The sequence below is a fragment of the Temnothorax curvispinosus genome, unplaced genomic scaffold (assembly GCF_003070985.1).
Source record: "Temnothorax curvispinosus isolate PA1 unplaced genomic scaffold, ASM307098v1 QBEX01017838.1, whole genome shotgun sequence".
Classification (NCBI taxonomy): Eukaryota; Metazoa; Arthropoda; class Insecta; order Hymenoptera; family Formicidae; genus Temnothorax; species Temnothorax curvispinosus.
Genome location: NW_020227618.1, coordinates 257,260 through 278,364, shown reverse-complemented (window position 1 = coordinate 278,364; position 21,105 = coordinate 257,260). Strand labels below are relative to the sequence as shown.

Below are 21,105 nucleotides of genomic sequence, written 5' to 3'. Positions count from 1 at the left end.
AAATCGCCCATGCGCATTTCTTGCCCAGCATGAATTCGGCGATGTTGCCGAAGAGCGGGACGGGTTTCGGTCCAATAATCCCGCGCGATGTCCAATAGTCAAAGTCGACGGTGAAATAATAATAAAGTAAATATAAGATCACCACGCAGGCACAGAGAATTTCTAACATGCCCGCAGCCATCGTAGTTAACTGACCGCTTTTACGGTTATTATGACACCTGTTTTGTAATTGTTCAATTCACTCACGGCAGCCTCAGCTCAAATACTGATAACAGATCAACGACATTTACGAGAAAACACTGATGTCAACTGCGCAACAGTCTAAGAAGACTTTCCACTGCTTCTGCTACGCGACTTAGGAGAGAATGACTCAAAACATATATATTGGTGGATTTTATAATCATAGCCTCATTATATTTGTGCTACATATTGAGTTACAGATATGTTGATTTATTCCACTTTTAATCATAGTAAAATTTCATTATCTATTAATAAATTACTGACAATAAGTTAAAACTCATATTTTTTATTTTTAGAACGCGAAAAGCTTTGTAAGGAAATCTTAAACGGTTAAAAGCATTTATAAGTACAATAAGTGAGCAGACAGCACTTGCGCATCTGTTACATTACGAAACATTATACATAAAAGTAATATCTTCCTTTGTTATAAATCAAAGTGGAAAGATAACGTATCATTTGTATTCCTATTGCTCTAAATGAGAATATAGCTTACGTATTATGAATTATGAAATAAAATATTTCTACAGTATATATTTTATATATAAATATTAATTATAATAAAAAACGTTTATTGACTCCCCTCAGGGTTGCAAGGCGTTTTTGTAGGGACGTCCCCAACCTTTTACTCAATTAAATAAGAATTTTAAATCGCCAGTGTGTATTGAAGAAATCAGCGTAAGTGTCGTTTACTCGACCCAACTGGCCAAATTTATTTAAAAAACGCTACGTTTCGACCGTGATTTCGGTCCTTTTTAACCGTATGGATACAAATTATTTATTAATTCAGCATAATGCCCAAACTACGCCACATCTAAAAAATAATTTGTGCGTTGATATCCAAAAAATTAAAATATAAGTAAAAGTATGTATGTTGGAACGACATATTCGTTAGTCGTTCAATTGTCGAAGGACTCGTCAAAACTGTGGCATTGTTCGACTGCTATCAGAGATAATGATTATTAGTCAGTAGACGACATGCCGCCTCCTATTTATTAATTATAATATATTAACTCCTTATAGTTTCACATAAATGATTGTAAAAATAGCATTTTACGATTGTATATGAAGCACATACTTTTATATGTAGTTAAAAATTTTTTGAAAATGTAAAATGTTATTGCTTTTTATTTAGCGCCATTACGAAAAATCCTTAATTATATGTTTTAAAAATGTTTTCACGAATTGTTCATTTATCATGCAACATGCGGAAAAATACAAACGAATATTTCTTTTTATAACTGTTAAATAATTTAGGAATGCAAGAGTTAAAGACTTTTTAAAAAGATCAACTTGTAATATTTTATTTTGTCTATATTTATTCCATTCTAATATTTTATTCTTTTCTATTTAAATGACGTTTTTTTTTCTCGTTTATCTAGAACGGATTGATACAAATGGACAACCATCTACATTGATATTAAGTATGATTAATTACTTCTGGAGAATCCAGAGATAAGAATCAACTTAATCGTGAATGTTCTTGTTGCTGTTGTTGCGTTATACCATAGCGAAATGTTTAATTAAATATCGATTCTAGAATCTCAATCTCAGGTAGAAAATATGGAAATGCAATGAGTTGTGCACGCCGGTAGATACGAAAGATACGCAAACTCAAACTAAGCTCATAAATGCACGAAGTCATTTTTAAACTCTCATAAATCTTTCAGTTGCGATTCCTCACTAATACCACGTTGGTACTTATATATCTCGTACAATCGCTGTTGTTATGCGGAAAATCTCATTGCAATCAAAATAAGAACAAGCCGCGTAACTAACGATTACGTCTTCCACATATGCATAATGCGTCTCTCTAACATTTTACAAGTGCGATGCAAAATTGCAATTATAAAACAGAATTACACGAGACTACATTTTGGATAAAGATAACATCTTCTTTGGAAACTTCGTCACATAAATAAAAATAAAAAATTATACGTTTGAAATTTTTTGTCTCATCCATATTGTGTCTCAGAATAAATATATATGGTTAAAACTATATTCTAATTAAGAAAATATTTTATATTATGTTTATATTTCTCAACAATCTCACCTGTGACAAGTCTCTCTTTGTAATGAAAAATTTAATCGTATAATACATGAAGTTTTATGAAAATTTTTTTGTTGTGTGACAGAATCTCATTATATACACGTAATTATTATTATTATTGTTATTATTATTATTATTAGCATCATATAAATTACAATGCATTTTTATTTAATTGTCAAAATTGGTTTTTCTCAGATTTAATTGCATGTTTCACTCAATCATAGCTCATCTTCGGCAATTGAAACAAAAATATCGCTATACAAATTCACACGATCATATCGTTGGAGTGTTCTTCCACCATGTATCGTTATCATCTTTTAACACGTTATAGCACATGTGATTCGTACTACGTGCACCGAGATTTCAAGCTGAGAATATATAACTTAAATGGAAAAATACTCTTCATCCTGGAAAATGGAAAAGAGGGAAAATAGGAAAAGGGGAAGAGGGGGAAGAAGAAAAGATACATCTTTTGCAATCTTGAATCCGTCGCATTGATGCACCTGCTCTCGCGGCGGTTTGCTATCGGCGTTTTACAAGTTTATTTCGATTCTATGCGATGGACACACAGTTAAACGGATTTCGACAATTCATTCACCGTTTGATCTATACCCGCGCATTTCAATTATATGTTTACTCTTTGTCAACGGCATTCGCCTTCCTATTGAGCCCGCGTAGCACACCCGCGCGTCAGCGCGGTCGCACGAGCCGACGTAAAGTCGTGGGGTACGGATGCGGTGCGGTACAATTGAATTAATCTCGATCGAACAACGCGACCTCCGAAATGAAACAGGAAATCACGTTATCGCGCGTGGCGGCGTCCACAAGCATGCGCCGCGAAACAAGCGGCTCTCATTAGTTGTTATTGTTCGATCGTGATTAGCAACAAAACCATGTTGTTGCTGAATATGGTACGTTATCGCAATTATATCGCCTAGGAGATTGTTACAGCCATTCGGAACGTGAAAGCGGACCGGGGGTCTTTTGAAAGAGCTGTAATAATTGAAGAACGCCCTATTTTATTTCGTCTCCCCGGCATTTTGTTTATAATTACAGAAATATCATTCAAAAATATCAGACGGTACTTAAACGTAATGTTATATTATTCTCATTCACATATAATCCTTTGAATATCGATCGAATTCGTTTCCTTTCTTTATTTTTGTACAGTGTAATCCGAAGAAGGAATATAAGGAATATATATTTCGCCTCGTTGCTGCGCGTCCGGCAACAAGAACTTGCTCGAAGCAAGCACCATTTTTAACATCCCAGCTGCGATACTGGGAAAGAAAACATCACGATTCATCCATGGTGAGGTGGAGAGCCAAGTTGCGCCTTTTTTCAAGATTCATCCGGTCGGAGATTCGAATCAGGTTTGCCTGCTCGAGACGAAGAGCCCGTTTTAATTCCTGCAGCTTCCACCCCGCCTCAATCTGCTTCTCGGCTATTTGCTTCTGCAAGGCGGCGATCCGCCGGTTTAAAGCATCGTAATCCGCCCGCAGCCGATCGCCACCGTAGTCCCGATTAATCGCTGATCGGTCGCAGACCGCAGGGCTATCTTGTTGCACCATATTTGAAGTCAGTAAACAAATCTTATCGTGCAATTCGGCCAGTTGCGTTAGTGTCAAGGACTGGAAACGATAGATAAAGATATCTTGTATCAGCGCGGACGAGTTATATTTCCTGTTTATAACTTATTCCGACAATGTGTATATCTATATATTAATGTAATATAGATAATTAAAATGATGTAAATAATTTTCTATATATACATGTATAGAAAGTATATTTTTGTTTGAACCAAATAAGAGACGGTAAAAGAAGTAACGCGATTGTTGGTGAGTTGTGAATATACTTTGATTTTTAATTACATATATACGAATTACAAAAACGAATAATCCGACTTCACTTTCATTTATTTATTACACTAAAAAAAAATTTTTTAGATCAAAAAAATTATTTATTTAGAGATTGTGGCCAAGAGATTATTCACTTAATATAATACACATATTTATTTAGAATTAGATATTTTTACTTAATTTAAATAAAAATATTTAATTCTAAATAAATACGTGTATTATATTAAGTAAATAATCTCTTGGCCACAATCTAAATAAATATTTTTTTTTATCTAAATATTTTTTTTCTCAGTGTACAAGTACTGCGCGTCGAGAAAAGTTGACATGAGATTTAATAAATATAAAGAACCAAAACGCGAACCAGCGGAATGAACTCTTTATCACCGCACGTACATACCTTCAACCAAGATTCAGGGTCAAAAGCTGCAAGCTCATCGCCATTATCCACACCTGCAACCTTGGTAACTTCCACACCAAGCTCCTAGAAATGATTCATTTGCAGCGTTAATATGCAAGCCGGAAAATTCAAATTATCCTCCGAATAAATTATCAAACAAGACGTGTACTAGACTAACGTTACTTGTTATTAGCCTCACCGATAATTGCTTCATATAATTCTCATTGTCTCTTTTGCATTCATTGAGCAGATCCAGCAGTCTGTCGATATCCTGCACCTCGAGCTCCGTCAGATAAATATTCTCGGACAGCTTTTGCGATTCTCTCAGTAGCTCCACGATGGACGGCACGGTCCAGCGCTCGATCTCAAAATCGTCGTCCCACGTTGTCGCCATCGCGGGTCTCGACGGAATTTTGCCGTCCACAAATTGTATATAATCACGCACGCGTCGCACGGCTATTGTGTCGCGAGAACAAATGCAGAACCAACTTGCAGAAATTATGTAATCAGAGTTTGTTCGTGTCACTTTCTAAGTATCTCGAAATTCGTCTAGATATTGTTAGATATTGTTCCTGCGCGCCAAAAACTCTGACACGCGGTTTTTGTTGACATCGCGTAATTAATAGATTATAACGATTTGAATAACGTTGACTTCGAGTGTTCGCAAGTTTATGGAAATGCTTGACTTATTAAGGATATTAGCCGGACTAATTACGGGCTATGAATAAGGAAATTCGCGTCTCCACGATGCGATAAAAACTGTCGCAGTGACAAAACAGTTGAAAAAGTTTTTATGCAAGTTTTTACCGTCATATTGCTTTTCAATTTGCTTCTTCAGTAATTCATTCGCCTTAACGAAGTCGCCGCATTCATCCGGTTTAATCACGCCAGCCTCTGGAATTACAAAGATGTCTTTCCTTTAATGCGAATGCGCGCGGCTAAATTCAATGGTGAGAAAAAGATTCGCCAAAAACCAGCGAATATGAATGAAGAGCGTTACACGACTTAAATTATATCCATATTGATTTATAAACAACCGTGCTAATATTTTCCAATAATATATTGAAAGAACCGGTACAAACCTACGGTCGGAGGGAAAGATCTCAGCAATTCGATTTTCTCACTCTGCAAACTGTTAATTTCCCCTTTCAAACGCTCTTTCTCCTCTTGACAATGATCCAATCCGGATTTCAGCTGCGTGTTTTCAATTTTCAGCGCATTATTTTCGACAAAGAGTTTTCGGATTTCGTCCTCTGACCCATTAACTTCTACATCGATTCGCTCAGGATAATCTTTTATTTCGTCTTGCTGCGCTTTCAATCGACCTAGTTCTAATTCGAGACCGTCATTGATCATTTTTAATTTATTATTCTCTTCCGTCGCGCGCTTTAAATCTTCTCTCGCCTTGTCTATCTCGATCATCAATTTCTTCAATTCATTTTCAAACCTGTCGATATCGTCCACATCCTCTAGAAAATCGCCTTTCGATTTCTCGATATTCTCTTTTAATTTATTGATCTCATTCTGTGCCCTTCTTAGCTCGTCCCGCAATTCCTCATTTTCTATCCTTAACTTTTCTAAAACCTGCCGCTCTTCATCACGCGCCGTCCTTACTCTCGCCAAATCATCTTCTCTTAATTTACCGTTTTCAGTTTCGATCGGTTCGAGATCTCTCTGCATCGCTAACGCTCGATCCTCCGAAGCGGCCAATTCGATTGTCAGCCGTTCGTTGTCCGCCCTGCATTTATTCAAATCGTCTCGTAATTGAGCCAAAACATCCTTTAAGGCGTCCAATTCCTTTAAGGCGACGTTCTTGCTCGTTTTCTCTGCGTTCAGCTCGTTAATTAAGTCATCAAACTGCGCACGTGCGTCATCAGCGCGAGCCTTTAAAATCGCAGCCTGAGCTTCCACGTCGTCCGTCACTCTCGTCAAATCGTCTTTTCTCAATTTGCCGTTTGCAGTTTCGATCGTTTCAGTCGTCTCGAAATCTCTCTGTACCGCTAACGCTCGTTCTTCCGAAGCGGCCAATTCGATTGTCAGTCGTTCGTTGTCCGCCCTGCATTTATTCAAATCGTCTCGTAATTGGGCCAAAACATCCTTTAAGGCGTCCAATTCCTTTAAAGCGGCGTTCTTGCTCGCTTTCTCTGCGTTCAGCTCGTTAATTACGTTATCAAGCTGCGCACGTGCGTCATCAGCGCGAGCCTTTAAAATCGCAGCCTGAGTTTCCACGTCGTCCGTCACTCTCGTCAAATCGTCTTTTCTCAATTTGCTGTTTTCAGTTTCGATCGTTTCAGCCGTCTCGAAATCTCTCCGTATCGCTAACGCTCGTTCTTCCGAAGCGGCCAATTCGATTGTCAGTCGTTCGTTGTCCGCCCTGCATTTATTCAAATCGTCTCGTAATTGGACCAAAGCATCCTTTAAGGCGTCCAATTCCTTTAAGGCGACGCTCCTGCTCGTTTTCTCCGCGCTCAGTTCGTTAATTAAGTCATCAAGCTGCGCACGTGCGTCATCAGCGCGAGCCTTTGAAATCGCAGCCTGAGCTTTCACGTCGCTCGCCTCTTTTTCGAGTCGCTCTTTTTCATTCGACAAGTCAACAAGCTGTCCATCGAGAAATTTAATCTTCGTTTCGACATCGCCGAGTACTTTCTTCAATTCATCGATCTTCCCTTTTAACTCGCTGTTCTCATTTTGGAACTTATCGAGGTCATTCCTCGCCACTGTTAAATCCAACTTGTAGGAATCGAGTTCCGTCGCTATTTTAATATTTTCGATTTTCAACACGGCATTCTCGTTTTCTAACGCGGCGTACCGTTTATTCGCGTCGTTCAATTCCAGCTTCAAACTCTCATTTTCCACACGCGTCTTATCCAGCTCCGCCTTCAGGTCCATTAATTCACCGCTCAGAACGATCGCCTTTTTCTCACCAACTTCCCGCGCGGCTTTATCTGACACAACTTCTTTACCTAATCCACTCACTTCCGCTCGTAAACCGTCTAACTCGCTCAGAAGTGCCTCCTTCTCCTCCAGCAACGCGGCCACATGATATTGCAATGCGTCCACCTTGTTTCGCGCGTCGTTCGACGTTTTCTTTAAATCCTCCACTTCGCTGCTCAGCTCGCCATTCGTCAATTCGAGAGCATCTAAATTCTTTCGCAGCTTCTCCGACTCTGCTCTCAATCTATCGTTTTCCGATTGGCTAGCAGATAATTCCGATCCAATTTTTTCTGATAATGCCTGTTCAGCTATCAGGCTGGACTTCAGACTTTTAATTTCGGCCCTCTGCCCGTCACCCTCGCCTCTCAGTTTGCCAAATTCTTCCTCGAATTTCTGTCGTTCTTCCCTCAGACCCGCGTTCTCCAGTTTCAACCCGTCAACTTCAGATATTAGCCTATCTGATTCATTTTTCAATTTGTTGTTGTCGGCTGTTAACATATTTGCCTTTGACTTTAACGTCTCATTGTCTGATCTCAAAGCTAATATTTCATTTTTTGTGTTTTCTATTTCTGCTTTTAACATTGATACTTGGCGCGACAAACTGTCTTCCTTATCTCTTATCTTATCGTTCTCCGTTCTTAATTTCGCCAATTCAGACTTCAATGTTTCAAGTTCCTCTTTCAAAGCGACGACTTCATCCGTAACTTTCGTCAGTTTCTCCACTGCCTCTTCTTTAGCGGATTTTTCGGCGAATGAAGACAGATTCAGTCCTTCTAACAGATTTTTAAGTTCCGCGATCTCTCCCTCGAGCTTAATCTTCTCATTTCTAAGATTCGTTATCTCCTTCTCTAACGCTTGATGCTCAACCTAGATGAATTTCAATGTGATTATTATCAAAGGCATAAAAAGTTACACAGGAGGAATACGTAACTAATTATCTCTACCTTACAGACGTTTAAAGCTCCCTTTGTCCTTTCGTTCTCGGCGGATAACTTATCCGCCTCCATCTTAAGCTTGCAATTTTCCAACTTCCAATATTCAATATCTTCTTCCGCTTTAGATAATTGCGATCGAAGATCAGATATGGCCGGTCTTAAATTATTAATCTCGCTCGTCATCTCGGCATTCACGGCCTTTAGGCTCAACGACTCCTCGCCCAGATTCAACAGCTCGTTCTTAAGGGCGTCTCTCTCCTCTTTCAAAACATGATTTTGCACCTTCATCTCGTCGATCTTTGCGATCAAATTTTTCATCTCGCTCTTCAACGCCGCTAATTCCTCCTGAATGTCTCGTTTAGCAGTAGTTTCCGCACTTAGATCTAGTTTCAGTTTGCTGATCTCATTTTGCAAAGCGTTGATCTCATTCTGCATCTTGTCCCTACCGGTCTGCAAACTAGCGATCTGAGCATCGAGAAACTTCATTCGAGCCTCGGCGTCGTCGAGCTGTCCTCTTAATTTATTTACCTCGTCCGTCGATAAATTTATTTGTTCCTGCAGTTCGTTTAGCTTCGCGTTTAGCCTATCATTTTCGTCCCTGTAGTTATTCATCTTCGTCTTAATATTTTCGTTCTCCACTTCTGTTCGGCGAACGTCCGCCCGTAGCTGTTCATTTATAACTCTCGTCCCTTTCAGTTCGTTATTTAACCCGGCCACTTCTTGCCGCAAATCTGCAACTTCGTTATTTGCCCTCGTCAATTTATTACTTGTATTATCCGCTTCCTTTTTCAGAGTTTCTATTTCGGACAATAACTTTCTTAGTTCTTCTTTCCCATCATCCGCTTCTTGTAACAATTTTCTGTTCTCCGACTTCAACTTTGCCATTTCGCTCTGCAAAGTATTGAAGTCCGCGACTAGCTTGTTATTATTTACATTAGCCCTCTCCAATTCTTCCGTAAGAACTCCATTCTCGACTTTAAATTTGCTCAATTGTTTCTCTGCGTCGTCTAACGCTACATTTGTCTTAGACAAGTCGTCTTTAAGAAGACCATTCTCGGATTTCAAGCTGTCTCTTTCACTTGCCAGACTGTCTCTTTCGGTTTTAACAACAGCACTTTCGTCCTGCAGTTTATCGTTTTCAACCTTTAATCTATCCATTTCTCGTAGCAGTCTATCGAGACCGTCCTTCAATGCAACTCCTTCGGACTTTAATTGATCCGTCTCCGTCACTCGCTTTTCTAATTCACTCGTTAAACGCTCATTCTCGGATAATAATTGATCTACCTTTGCCTTAATATTATTATTTTCCTCTCTCGAAGATTCCAATTCCTTAATCATATTATCAAGATTGTTTTTCAAAGCAACATTTTCTTCCTTAAGTTCGTTAGTCTCCAATTTAGCATTTTCCAATGTCTCCTTCAAGAATTCATTTTCAGCCCCGAGACTATGCAAATCGTCCCTCATGCCCCCCAGCTCTTTTTGCGCCACTTGAAATTTTTCTTTCTCGAGACGCAGGTCAACGTTCAACTTATCGATCTCGCTCTTCACCTCGTTATCCTCCTCCTTCACTCTCGTCAAATCGTCTTGCATTTTTCGAATTTCCCTATCTAACAACGCACTCTTAATATTTAATTCGTCGCGCTCGGATTTTATTGTCGCAATCTCCTCCTTCAGGGACTCGCGTTCATCGTTCAGCTCGTTTATTTGACGGTCTCTCTCGGACACTGCGCTCCGTATCTTCCCCAGCTCATCGAGAAGTTCCTTTTTCTCCGTCTCAAGATTATACAGCTGGGACCTCATATCTTCGATCTCGCTCTGCAACTTACTCACGCCCAGCACCGCCAGTTCCGACTGCCGCAGGCTTTCGAGTAGCTCCGTAATCTGCGAACAAACACCCAATTGTCCATGAATACTATTGCGGGAGTTGGACAAGTATAAACATCCTCCTGGCATTTGTCTCATCTCGACGAAACAGGAGTGTAACGTGTCTCGTGCATAAAACATTCATGACTTTTAACGTATCGTAACGCGCGACCGTACGACAACGAGTATTTACAAACACGGGGAGAAATAAAGGGAGATATATACTTTATCGTCAGGTTTCTCAGGTTCCTCCTTCATCTCGGCCATCTCATCCATCATGGTCGCAGGGCTGACGGTCATCTGATCCACATCTAATGCAAGTGCGGCGGCAGAGGCTCTCTTCTGTTGATCAAGCTCACTTTGCAGAGCCTCCACGTGAGCCGTCTTCTCGTCCAAATGCGTTTTTAATTCAGCCAGAAGCGTCTCGCAATTACGTAGCTGACTTAGCAGCGCCGACATGTCCGTTTCTTCGTCGTCCGTGGGTAAAGGTGGGACACGCTCCTCTGTGACCGGTGTGACAACCTCCTCCATTGAACGACGAATCTGCGCCAGTTCGGCCTGCAGACGCTCGTTCTCCGCTCGCAACAGATCTTCGTGGCTCTTTGATAGATCCACCGACGTCTGCATTGATCTCTCGACAACCGCGGGCACCTGTTGATCCACCTTCTGACCATCTTTCATTAACTCACGAAGCTTTGCCCTCAAACGATTTAATGCCGCACAGGAAGTATCCTCCTCGGCTTCCGCCAGTTTCAGCTTCAGATGCGAAATCGTGTCTCGCATTCTGTCACGATATTAACAGCGTTTGCACGTAATTATATTGGCGTACCATATTTAATGAAGATAGATGGTTTTCGAGGAAATATCGCGACCGACGAACTGTGATTAATCTCCTTTTAAAGCTATATAACTTCGCGGAGTCTAAAACAGAAGTCTGTTCTTGCCATTACGATTATTTCCTCAACGATTAATTTAATATTAATTTCATAGCAGCCCTTTTTGCCATTCTTTTTCTGTTTATTGCTCAATTATTTTTCCACTCATCAAAGCAAATTGCAAAGAGAGGGAGAGGGAGAGAGAGAAAGAGAGAAGAAAGAAAGAGAGAGATTCATTAAACCGTCTTAGCGAAATTTCATAGTCAATAGGCATTACGTACTGTTTTTTTTCGGCAGCGAAACGATCTCTCAGCGCAGCTATTTTCTCCCTCACGTATTTAACTTTTTCGCACGGATCGTCGCAGCAATCTCGTTCGGCGAGGCTCTCCCCGAGGTTGCAAACTTTTTCCGCCAGTTCCTCATTTGCATTCTGCAGCCTTTCGTTTTCCTCGCGGTAATGCACAAGCAAGGGATCAGTGCCCAATACCCCGTCGGGCTTCACACCTATATATGGAAATTATTTGACCGCCCGAAATACATATTCGGTACTTTCTTTTATATGAACTAAGAAAACGCGGGCCTCTTACGGTGAACCGTGCACATCGATGGTGCTACGCAAACTTAAAAGTAAAGAACGCGAAAGAGGAAACTTGTGAAATAGTGCAGATATATACATCGGAGAATCGTTTACTTTGATAATCGAAATATTTTCATTTGATAGTTTCGCGAAATATCCAAAATCGATATGGAACAGATTTTATTACAGAATCGTTCCACAAGTGGAATTCCCGGCGCGCCGGGAAAAGCAACGTGCTAAAATAAAATTACTCTTCATATATATACTTGAACGCCCATTTCTTATAAAATTTATTCCATAAGAGATATAGCGTGAGGGGGGGAGGAAAGGTTCGGCTATGAAGTGGAACACCGATACCGAATGATCGCAGAGCTCGTTTCAGAGACCTATTTTCGCTCTCGAGCTGCAGCCGCTCCATGCGCCACTTCTTCATCTGGCACTTCATTACCGTCAGTTTTCGCAGGGCAAACGGCAAGTCGTAGATCTCCGACTCCTTGGAATTGTCGCTGAATGGGTTGTATTCGCAGCAACAGCACGGCTCGTGCGGCGGCGATTCGATCGGCTTCGCCGGCCGCGGTGCATGGCATCCGCATGAGCAAAACGGCGGTGCGTATCGATCGTCCATGACCCGGTGCAATTTGGAGAGAACCACGTTTTAACCTTTCTGCATAGCGTATACGTTCCGCGACGCGAATTTATTCCTGAAAATGCCCTTACAATCATTACGACGTACTTTCGGCGAGCGCGTAAATCGGATAAAAGATGTAAAAGTTACTTGGTATCCGGTGCTAGTTCTAGATAGTACCTCTAACATTATCGGAATGAAAAACAAGTTATTTATGCCTCGGGTCAATTCACGGATAACCCGTGACGGTGCAGCGTGCTATCATTGTTTCGCAAAAAGAAGCTTTGCCAAGATAAAATCTTTTTATGCAGATATGAGGTCGCGCGGAAACTCGTGAAATGTCAGGCAGTATTGGCATATATACTAATCTCAATGAGCTCGACAGTCTCGACACGTGACTCAGCGACATTGATAGTGAGATCGATATAACTCGATTTTGCAATTCCAAATTCCGGATAACTTAGTTTCCAAAATTGTATGTATGTATATATGTATATACAAAATAAACAGAATCTTCAGCGGTTAACAGCAAGCTCATATTAAATAAACTGTCTCGTCGCGATTTTATATCAAGAATTTCGATCGCACCAGAGAATCCTATACGTGAGATTGTTGTCGATAGAGATGGAGATGCTCGATGCGGAGAGAACACGCGCATTATTCACCGAGTTTCTCACTCGCGAAGTTCTCGCGCGCTCCCCGGGAAACCGGAAGTACCGATTACGTACGACCCACATAATTAAGCGGTCGCTATAATTAAATTGGGCGCAGTATGCCCCGGCGAAAGTCCTCGTTAGAGCAGTCTTATTAGGTGTTCCGATATTGAGGGCCAGGCGCAGCGATACTGAACGCTTCTTAAGTTTCGAGAGTTTCGAGAGCACTTGGACCACAGTTCGGTTCTGTTGGAGAACTTATCGAGAGGGCCCGTCATCAATTAAATCTGCGCGGTAATTGCAAAGGAAGGAGGAAAACACGGATGCGGTGCGAGGGGTTAACGGAACTTTCACGAAACTTTCCGCCCCCTTTTTGCTCGCCGCGCGCCGTCCGCTGCGTTTACTCGTGCAAAATCACCGTTTCGTTAATCGAATTGCCGTAACAACGGCCGGGCTCTTAGCTCTCACAAAATGTATAATAAATAATGTGTATGTATGTATGTATGTAACATACTGCGCATGTTAACAGCTTGTCAAACGTGAAGATATCTGTGCTTCCAGTACGCATGAAAATCGATTTCCTATCTTCCGAAGCGCCGCTCATTAGTGACAATTCGATATACGAAAATTCTCAAGTATACAAGTTGATGAAACATTTATAGATAATTGGAAATTGTTGCAAATTATTGATATTATTGTTACCGTGACATGCTGTACGCTTAATAAAAAATAGCAATCGATATTTGTACAATGTAATTAATAAAATAGCGTAAATTAATTGACATTTAAATGGATTTATTAGCGGCACAGCGCTAACCACAACGGAACATTTTCAAAAATTTATAATGATTTAAATGAAAATCTGCATATAAAGGTAGAGTCGTAAATAATTTTATACACGTATAAACATGTACATAAAAGATTTTTTACGTGAACTTTTAATAGCTATATACCATCGATGTGTTTAGCGAAATTCATTATCTCCCGCTCGATGCCGCTCTGTCACGTGTTACATAACTCCGGTGAAACTGAAGAGGCAGCGATGAATGACAAATATCTCGACGATTACTTGTCAGTGATCGCGATTGACGTCGCCGTCGAGGAGAAGACGAGGATCGCCCGAATGGCTGTTGCGACCCTGCACAAGCTGCATAACGTGATGCGGCAGATGAGGGACTGGCGGGACGATAGCGCGAAACTGAAGAGTAATATCTGGCGGATGAAAATGGCTTTGCGTGTGGATGACAAGAATGAGAACGATAGCCAGCAGATCGACCCTTTGATCGCGCATCAGAGGGAGGAGATTAACCGGTTGGAGCAGGCAAACGGCGCACTGGAGAACGAAGTAACGAGCCTGAAGCGTGCCCTGACGAAAGCCGAGAAGGATCGCGCGCGTGTCACCGTCTGCGAAATAGGCGATAAGATCGCCACGCTCGAGAACGAATTCACGAGCGAGCGGGAACGTATGAACGAGGAGATTCTGTGTCTGAAGAGGCGGCTGAAGGAGGCCGAGGAGAGCGAGACGAGCGTCGTGCTGGTGGAGCAACTCAGGGACAAGCTGAACGAATTCGCGAGGGGCGATCGGACGATAGAAATAATCTTCGCGAACGCGATCGGCAAGACCGTCGAGATGATTATCGGCCTGTCGGAGGAGCTCGTGAACGTTAGCGAGAATTTGTACAGGTTCAAGACCAGGAACAGGAATCTGCGTCACAAGCTCGATCGATTAAGGGCGATGCTGCGATTGAGGTGCGGTAATAGAGCGGAATATCGGAAGAGGATCGGCGAATTGAACAATCTCGCCGAACAATTGATGGGAGAGATGGGCCGGCTGAGAATTATTCGCGAGAATGCGAACCATAGCGAAAGTTTGGACGCCACGGATATCCCGGACGTTGTTAAGCGCATCGAGCGCTTGATGAACGACTTGAGGAACAATTTAAAGAGCGATCGCGAGGCGATGATCGCCGCCGGCGATCCCGACTGTTTGAGATACATGAAGAAGGTGGTTAATCTAAGAGTAAACCTGAAAGTGCTGTCCGTGGAGCTCGGACGATCGGACGTGCCGATGGATGAACGATCGCGCGAGAACGTTCGGTACGAGAGATGCTTGGAAACCGCTTCGTCATTGAATGATTTCCTCCAGGAAATCGATAGCGAGATTGAAAAGCTGAAGATAAAACCGATGAATAAGTATTGCAAAATCGGCGGCGTAAGCGGCTCGCGATACATGACCAAAGTCACGGAACTCGAAGATATCGTTAAAAAATCAATCGCGGTAATCGCCATTTTGAAACAGGCCCCGCCGGAAGTTATAAGCACCAACGAGAAAATAACGGAAGCGCTGGAAGACCTGATTGAGCGATTGTGTTGCAAAATGAGGGAACTCGAAGTTTTCGATGATCGCGCGAATTTACGTGAGAGAATCGAGCAGCTCGAAGCCCTGGTCGTGTATTTAAAATCGGAATTGTTGAAAAAGAACGAGCGTATAAGTGGGCTGAACGACGAACGTGCGAGCATCAGATTAACGTCGGAGAGAGATCGTGAGAAGTACGAGAAGATTATCGCTGACATGCGCGAGGTAAACGAGACTCTTCGGGAGGATATAAAAAGGGGGAAACAAGAGTTATCGGAACTTGAACGCGATCATTCCGAGCGGCGTGTCGCAGAGATGCAACTGATGAAGATTGAAATGGACGCAGCGAGGAAAGAATTGCTGAGCCTTCGCGAGGACAAAGAGACGTTGTTAGGGGAAACGGGTAGGTTGCGTAACGCTCTCGAAGTGAGAGACAAGGAAATTGAGAATATCATTACCCAGGGGGACGCGCTGAAAGCGGTCCTTAGGGCCGAGACGGAGGACCTGAAGACTAAACTTGGGATCGCTTCCGACGAAAATGTAAAACTGAAAAGTATAATTGAGGGACTTGGGAAACAGGAGGTACGCGACGAGCAACTGGGCAAATTGAAAAGTTCGGTGGAGAAAAGCGGCGGGGGGGAGCGAGACAATGCTGAAGAGCGTGCACGAAACCTCAGGGAAGAATTAGAGTGCTTGAAAGCCAAGTCAAATGAGCCTGAAATAAGTCCGAACAAGGAATCGGACGAGCAAATCGGCTATTTGAAGCCCGTGCCGGATAAAGCCGTCGGTGACGGGGCCGGGTCGGAGGGTGAGATTTCTGATCTCGAGTCTAACGAGCAGTCGTTGACGTATCGATTGAACTGCCGGACGAGCATCGGCGAGGAAAGGTCGAGCGAATTCGACAGGCTGATGGCGGAGTACAAAGCTTCGGGGAATAAAGTCAAACAGCTTCGGAACGAGAAAGAACAACTTGAGAGAGAGTTATCGGAGTTGAGGTCCGAGAAAGGATTGTTGGATAGGTCGATGGCCGATGCCAATAACAAGTGCGCCGCGCTGCAGGATCAAGTTAACAAATTTAAGTCCGAACGTAACGGCCTTCGGGAGAAGATAAGTGAGCGCGAGGCTGCCGCGGAGAATTTAAAGTTCGAGCTGGAGAGAATGCGGACGGAGCTGGAAGACGCGGCCGTTGAAGCGGCGCGTTTGCGATCGGACAACTCGAGGGTCGTCGGCGATTTGGATATGCTGTCGCTACGGAATGCCGAGGCCGAGGACCGTGTACGAGTGCTGTTGACTGAAAAGAACGAGTTCGCGACGCGTATTAACGAGCTCGATGATGAGAACGTCGCCCTGCGAGAGCGGCTGAATAAGGCGAGAGAGGAGAATGAATATTTTTCCATGGAATTGAATAAATCAAGGGTCGAAAATGACAAAGCGAAAGCGGAAAATACTCTCCTTCGGGCTACCTGCGACACGCGGGAGAGGGATAACGTCGAGCTCAGGCGGGAGAGAGACGACGCGAGAGGGAGAATAAATGAAATCGGTAACGAGTGCCGAGCACTCGGTAATCAACTGAAGATTCAGCGAATGAAGTATGAGGCATTGCGGCTCGCTGCGGCCGCGTTGCACGACGAGAGTAACGATCGTAAGAATTATTTAAAGGAGATCGATACGCGGCATCCGCTTGCGGGGGACCACGAGCGGGGATTCGTCGGCGCTCATAACGAGATTAAGCAGAAGCAAAATTGCTCGGATACCTCGCGCACGAGCGTAAAGGTCGAAATTGGCGAGCAGAGGGACGGCGGAACAGAAGTCAAAGTAGAATCTGACACACGCGTCGGTCATGATAACAAAGCGGGGATCAAAGACGAACCAAAGGGCGAGCTAAAGAGACGCGGGAATAAGCCTTTGAAATTGGAGCGGGCAAATTTGAGGTCCGAAAACTCCGAGGTTGCGATGGAACTGACGGAAGGCACATCCGAAGGCCCGGCGGCTTGGACGAAAGCGTCGGACGACGAAGAAATCGTCGATCCTATTTTGAAGAAATTTGAAATCTCGCACGAGAAAGGAGCGAGCAATTATTCTAATTATCTCGCCGATCCGAAGATGTCATCAGGGAGTAACGAAAGGACCGCGGCGCACGATATCGATCAGCCCGAGAATAGGGCGCCGAGGATGAAAGCGGATATCTCGCGCAGTAGTCGCAACTCCTGCCTGGACGGTGAGAAAACGAGGGCGGACTTCGGTGGAGCGGCGACGGTGGAGGAGATTCAGGCTTTGAAACTCGAACTGATGAATCTGAGGGACGAGAAGGCGGCGTCGAGGTCGCAGCTCGAGATATTTAAGGAAGAATTAAACGCATTGAAATCGGAGAGAGTGGCTTTAAAGGACGAGCTCGCCGCTTCGAGAAAGTCGAACTTCGACCTTAGGCTCAGAGTAAACGACCTGCGAGGCGCTAACGAAAAATTGAAGGAGACGAATGCGGGATTGGGGCGTCGTCTGCAGGACGCGTCGAGAGGGACGGATGAGTACACCGCAATGTCGGAGGTGTCAGATAGAAGGTCAAAAAATAATTTCGAAGGCGAATTGAGCGACTATCTGAAGAAGTATATCTTCACGGAGAGAAATCTGCGGATAACCAACAGGCGAAATCGGTTCGATCGCGTCTCTCCCAAGAATCCTGGACTACAATCCGTCGAAGAGAATCTGCAACATATAGAGGGACAAAAAATATTGAATGGATAATATTAAATTCTGTACATATAATTTATTAAATTTTCATATCTGCTAATTTATAATAAAATTATTTTTATTTAATTAAGGAAGAAAGTAACTGAAAGAATCCTGGACTACAATCCATCGAAGAGAATCTGCAGCATATAGAGGGACAAAAATCCTGAAATTGGAATGTATACCATAAATTCTGTATATGTAGTTTATTAAGTTTTGTTATCTTTACTCGCTTTGTTATATCTGCCAATTTATAACAAAATTGCCATTTAATTAGGGAAGGAAGAAATTGAAGTGCTTATAACAAAAAATAGCTTGTGAGATTGAAAGATTGATTTAAATACAATGCTTTGTTAATTCATTATACTTTGAATACATTTTATACTTTATTTAGTTTCTTTTCTTGTTAAAGATTTCCATATAACCGGCGGCGGTTCTTTTAAAATTTATGAAGGGTAGCTCATGTTCTCTCGCCGGCGCGAGCGCCTGGGAATCGTTTTAAGAGCAACTGACAAAACCTCCTGAAAGCACCGCGCCGCTACTTCATCTTCAGCTTTTAGGGCGACGAGAGTAGTTAAAGCCAAACAGGACAATGACAACGGCGCGGGCGGCGTGACGGCGATAAGGATAAAGCGGTGTCGGTGGAGCGCGTAATAATGCATTAATCGCGCGCGCATGTCGGGCCATTATCGCATACTCTACGACCACGGGCATCACGTCGAAAATCCTTGTCTGAGATTATTCCAGCAAAAAGGTAAAGCTCGCTTTGCGCGCGGAATAGTTGGTGCTCATCTATCATTCCCCTGGACTGCCAGAGTGCGACGTGGCACATTGCAAATGAGTGGATAGTCCTCGCAGGCACCCCTGCAATTATATTCTTCTTACATATCTCGGTCTTTGACCTCTCTGCTCATACTCTATTAAACAGCCGCAATTACATTTCGCGAGATATAGTAAATATTACAACTTCTTTCTCATATTCTTTCTTACAGCATCAAAAATTGACTGTTTCTAAGTAGATTAAAAAATGAAATAATAGTATCTCTAACGACAAGATAGCATCTCGTTTGGATTGCGATCAATAATTCAGTTTTATTAAAAGAGAAATTTTTTGTTTCGTCAAAAATTCGTTTTATGTAAAAAAAAAGTACACAGTAACCGCGCGTACGTAATAGCTTTATGTTCAATTATGCTCCGCGCGTAATTTTTTACTGCAACACGCACATGGCATACGCGCGAGATGAAAGCGCGTACTCGATATGAAAACGCGTCCGGATGTATATTTTGTAATATCTTTCGTGATAAATCAACTGATCGCGTGTATAACAACGGACGTCACACACGCGCGAAAAACATTGGATTGTCGTAATGACAGATGTTACAACGGGCTTGCCCCTTTGTTTTGCGACTCTCTCCGCGACCCGCGCGTGAGATACACATTGATGCCGGATTTTGGTGTCTGTGAGACTCTCCACATTTTCGCGGATTAAATATATTCGTATATAATCGCGCATCATACGAGCAATCTCAAATAAAGAGGCGCCTTTTGCGCTATTAATGAGAGTAATGCATCCTCGCCTTGTAAATATATTATGCCAGATATAATATGGGTTTAATTTCAATATTTATCTCGTCTAGCATTTAATCCATTAATGACGAGTATCAATGTAACTGTATAAGTGAATTAAAAAGGACCGTTCCTCATTGCAAACGAGAGATTCAACGTTAATAATTACCGTAGGTAATTGCAGTGACTTGCGGATATTACTTTTACAATATCGCCGATATCGTGAATACATGAATAGAATATCATTCACGCTCGAAGAGAAGTGTTACAATTTATATAGTGTCTTCTCATATCTAGTTGTACTGTGAATATTTTTGGATAATTGATTGATAATATTTAGATATCTAGATATCGGGATTATTTATTTTTATATAAAGTTTTCGTATGTATCATATAACCAATTTGTTAAAAATAAATTATGTCATGTCACTAAATCAAGAAGGAAAAGTATTTTTAAGCGAAGCTAATCATTTTCGATTTACCTATCAATTCAAATTAAAATTAAAGGATTCTGTGCACGGGCTAAATAATGCAGAGAAAAATTATATATCTATATATAAATTTATATTTATGTAATGTAAAATATATCTTGTCATACTTGTATCTTTTGTAGCACGCGTAATCTTATTATACTAATAAAACAGTTGCTCATGTCAAATAATCGATAATATAAACTTGATATAAATTAAAAATTATAAAAATATTCCTTTTCAGTATTTTAATTCGAAAGACATTTATGTTTTAATAAAACGTAATGTGCACAATTTACAACTAAAATTTCATGAGATTAACACTTAACTCAATGTTAATTCAATTTCAAAATAAATAAATAAAATATAGTCGTATGGCAATTTGTTCACAAATCTATGAGAAAGGCTTTTTAAAGTTTATCAGAACTTGAAGAGTATAAATTTCACTTCTATATTTCTGAATTGGCGTTATCCTCCCTGCGTTTATATTTTTGTGTTTTTCACATAGAGGCAAACAATGAGCGCAGACTGTTGCAAATAAAACGCAATGCGTCGAGCTGCACTGTCAGATGTGTTTCGCGAACGCAGTCCACGTACTGGTCCATGACTAAACAGACTTTAATTGCGGAAAATCACTGTAATCACGAAACGCTGGCGTAAGCTCGTTTTTCTCTTCCTATCCTTTTCCTACTATCAGCCCCATCGACATCGACGAATATATCTAAATAAAGGCTGAGAATAATCGCTATTTTACAAAAAAAGAGCTATACAATTATTGATGAAGCAAATGAAGACTTAATCGTAGCGCTAACCGATTCTTTTTTACAGAAATGTTTATCTATACATATATTTAAAACGTTCGTTTAAATTATCCACTACCTGAACTTTTCAATAGATTGATAGATTCAAGAGACAATTTATCATAATAGATCAGATTATATATATATATATACATATATATATATATATATATATATATA

At 41.6% G+C, this 21,105-nt stretch overlaps 2 protein-coding genes across 2 annotated transcripts; one reads left to right on the top strand and one right to left on the bottom strand.

The window, feature by feature from the left end:
- Positions 1-3,160: 3,160 nt before the first annotated feature.
- LOC112467856 (myosin-10-like) lies at positions 3,161-12,314 on the bottom strand. The gene is made up of 9 exons (XM_025036732.1): positions 12,176-12,314; positions 11,432-11,654; positions 10,501-11,059; positions 8,422-10,293; positions 5,626-8,344; positions 5,351-5,437; positions 4,743-4,999; positions 4,544-4,627; positions 3,161-3,918 (listed from the first exon to the last, which is right to left on the bottom strand). Exons 1-9 carry the CDS (start codon positions 12,312-12,314, stop codon positions 3,583-3,585), a joined length of 6,276 nt encoding a protein of 2,091 aa, XP_024892500.1. The 3' UTR covers positions 3,161-3,582.
- A 1,682-nt stretch (positions 12,315-13,996) lies between these two features.
- LOC112467870 (golgin subfamily B member 1-like) lies at positions 13,997-18,103 on the top strand. The gene has a single exon (XM_025036759.1). The coding sequence runs from the start codon at positions 13,997-13,999 to the stop codon at positions 18,101-18,103; it is 4,107 nt and encodes a 1,368-aa protein (XP_024892527.1).
- Positions 18,104-21,105: the final 3,002 nt, after the last annotated feature.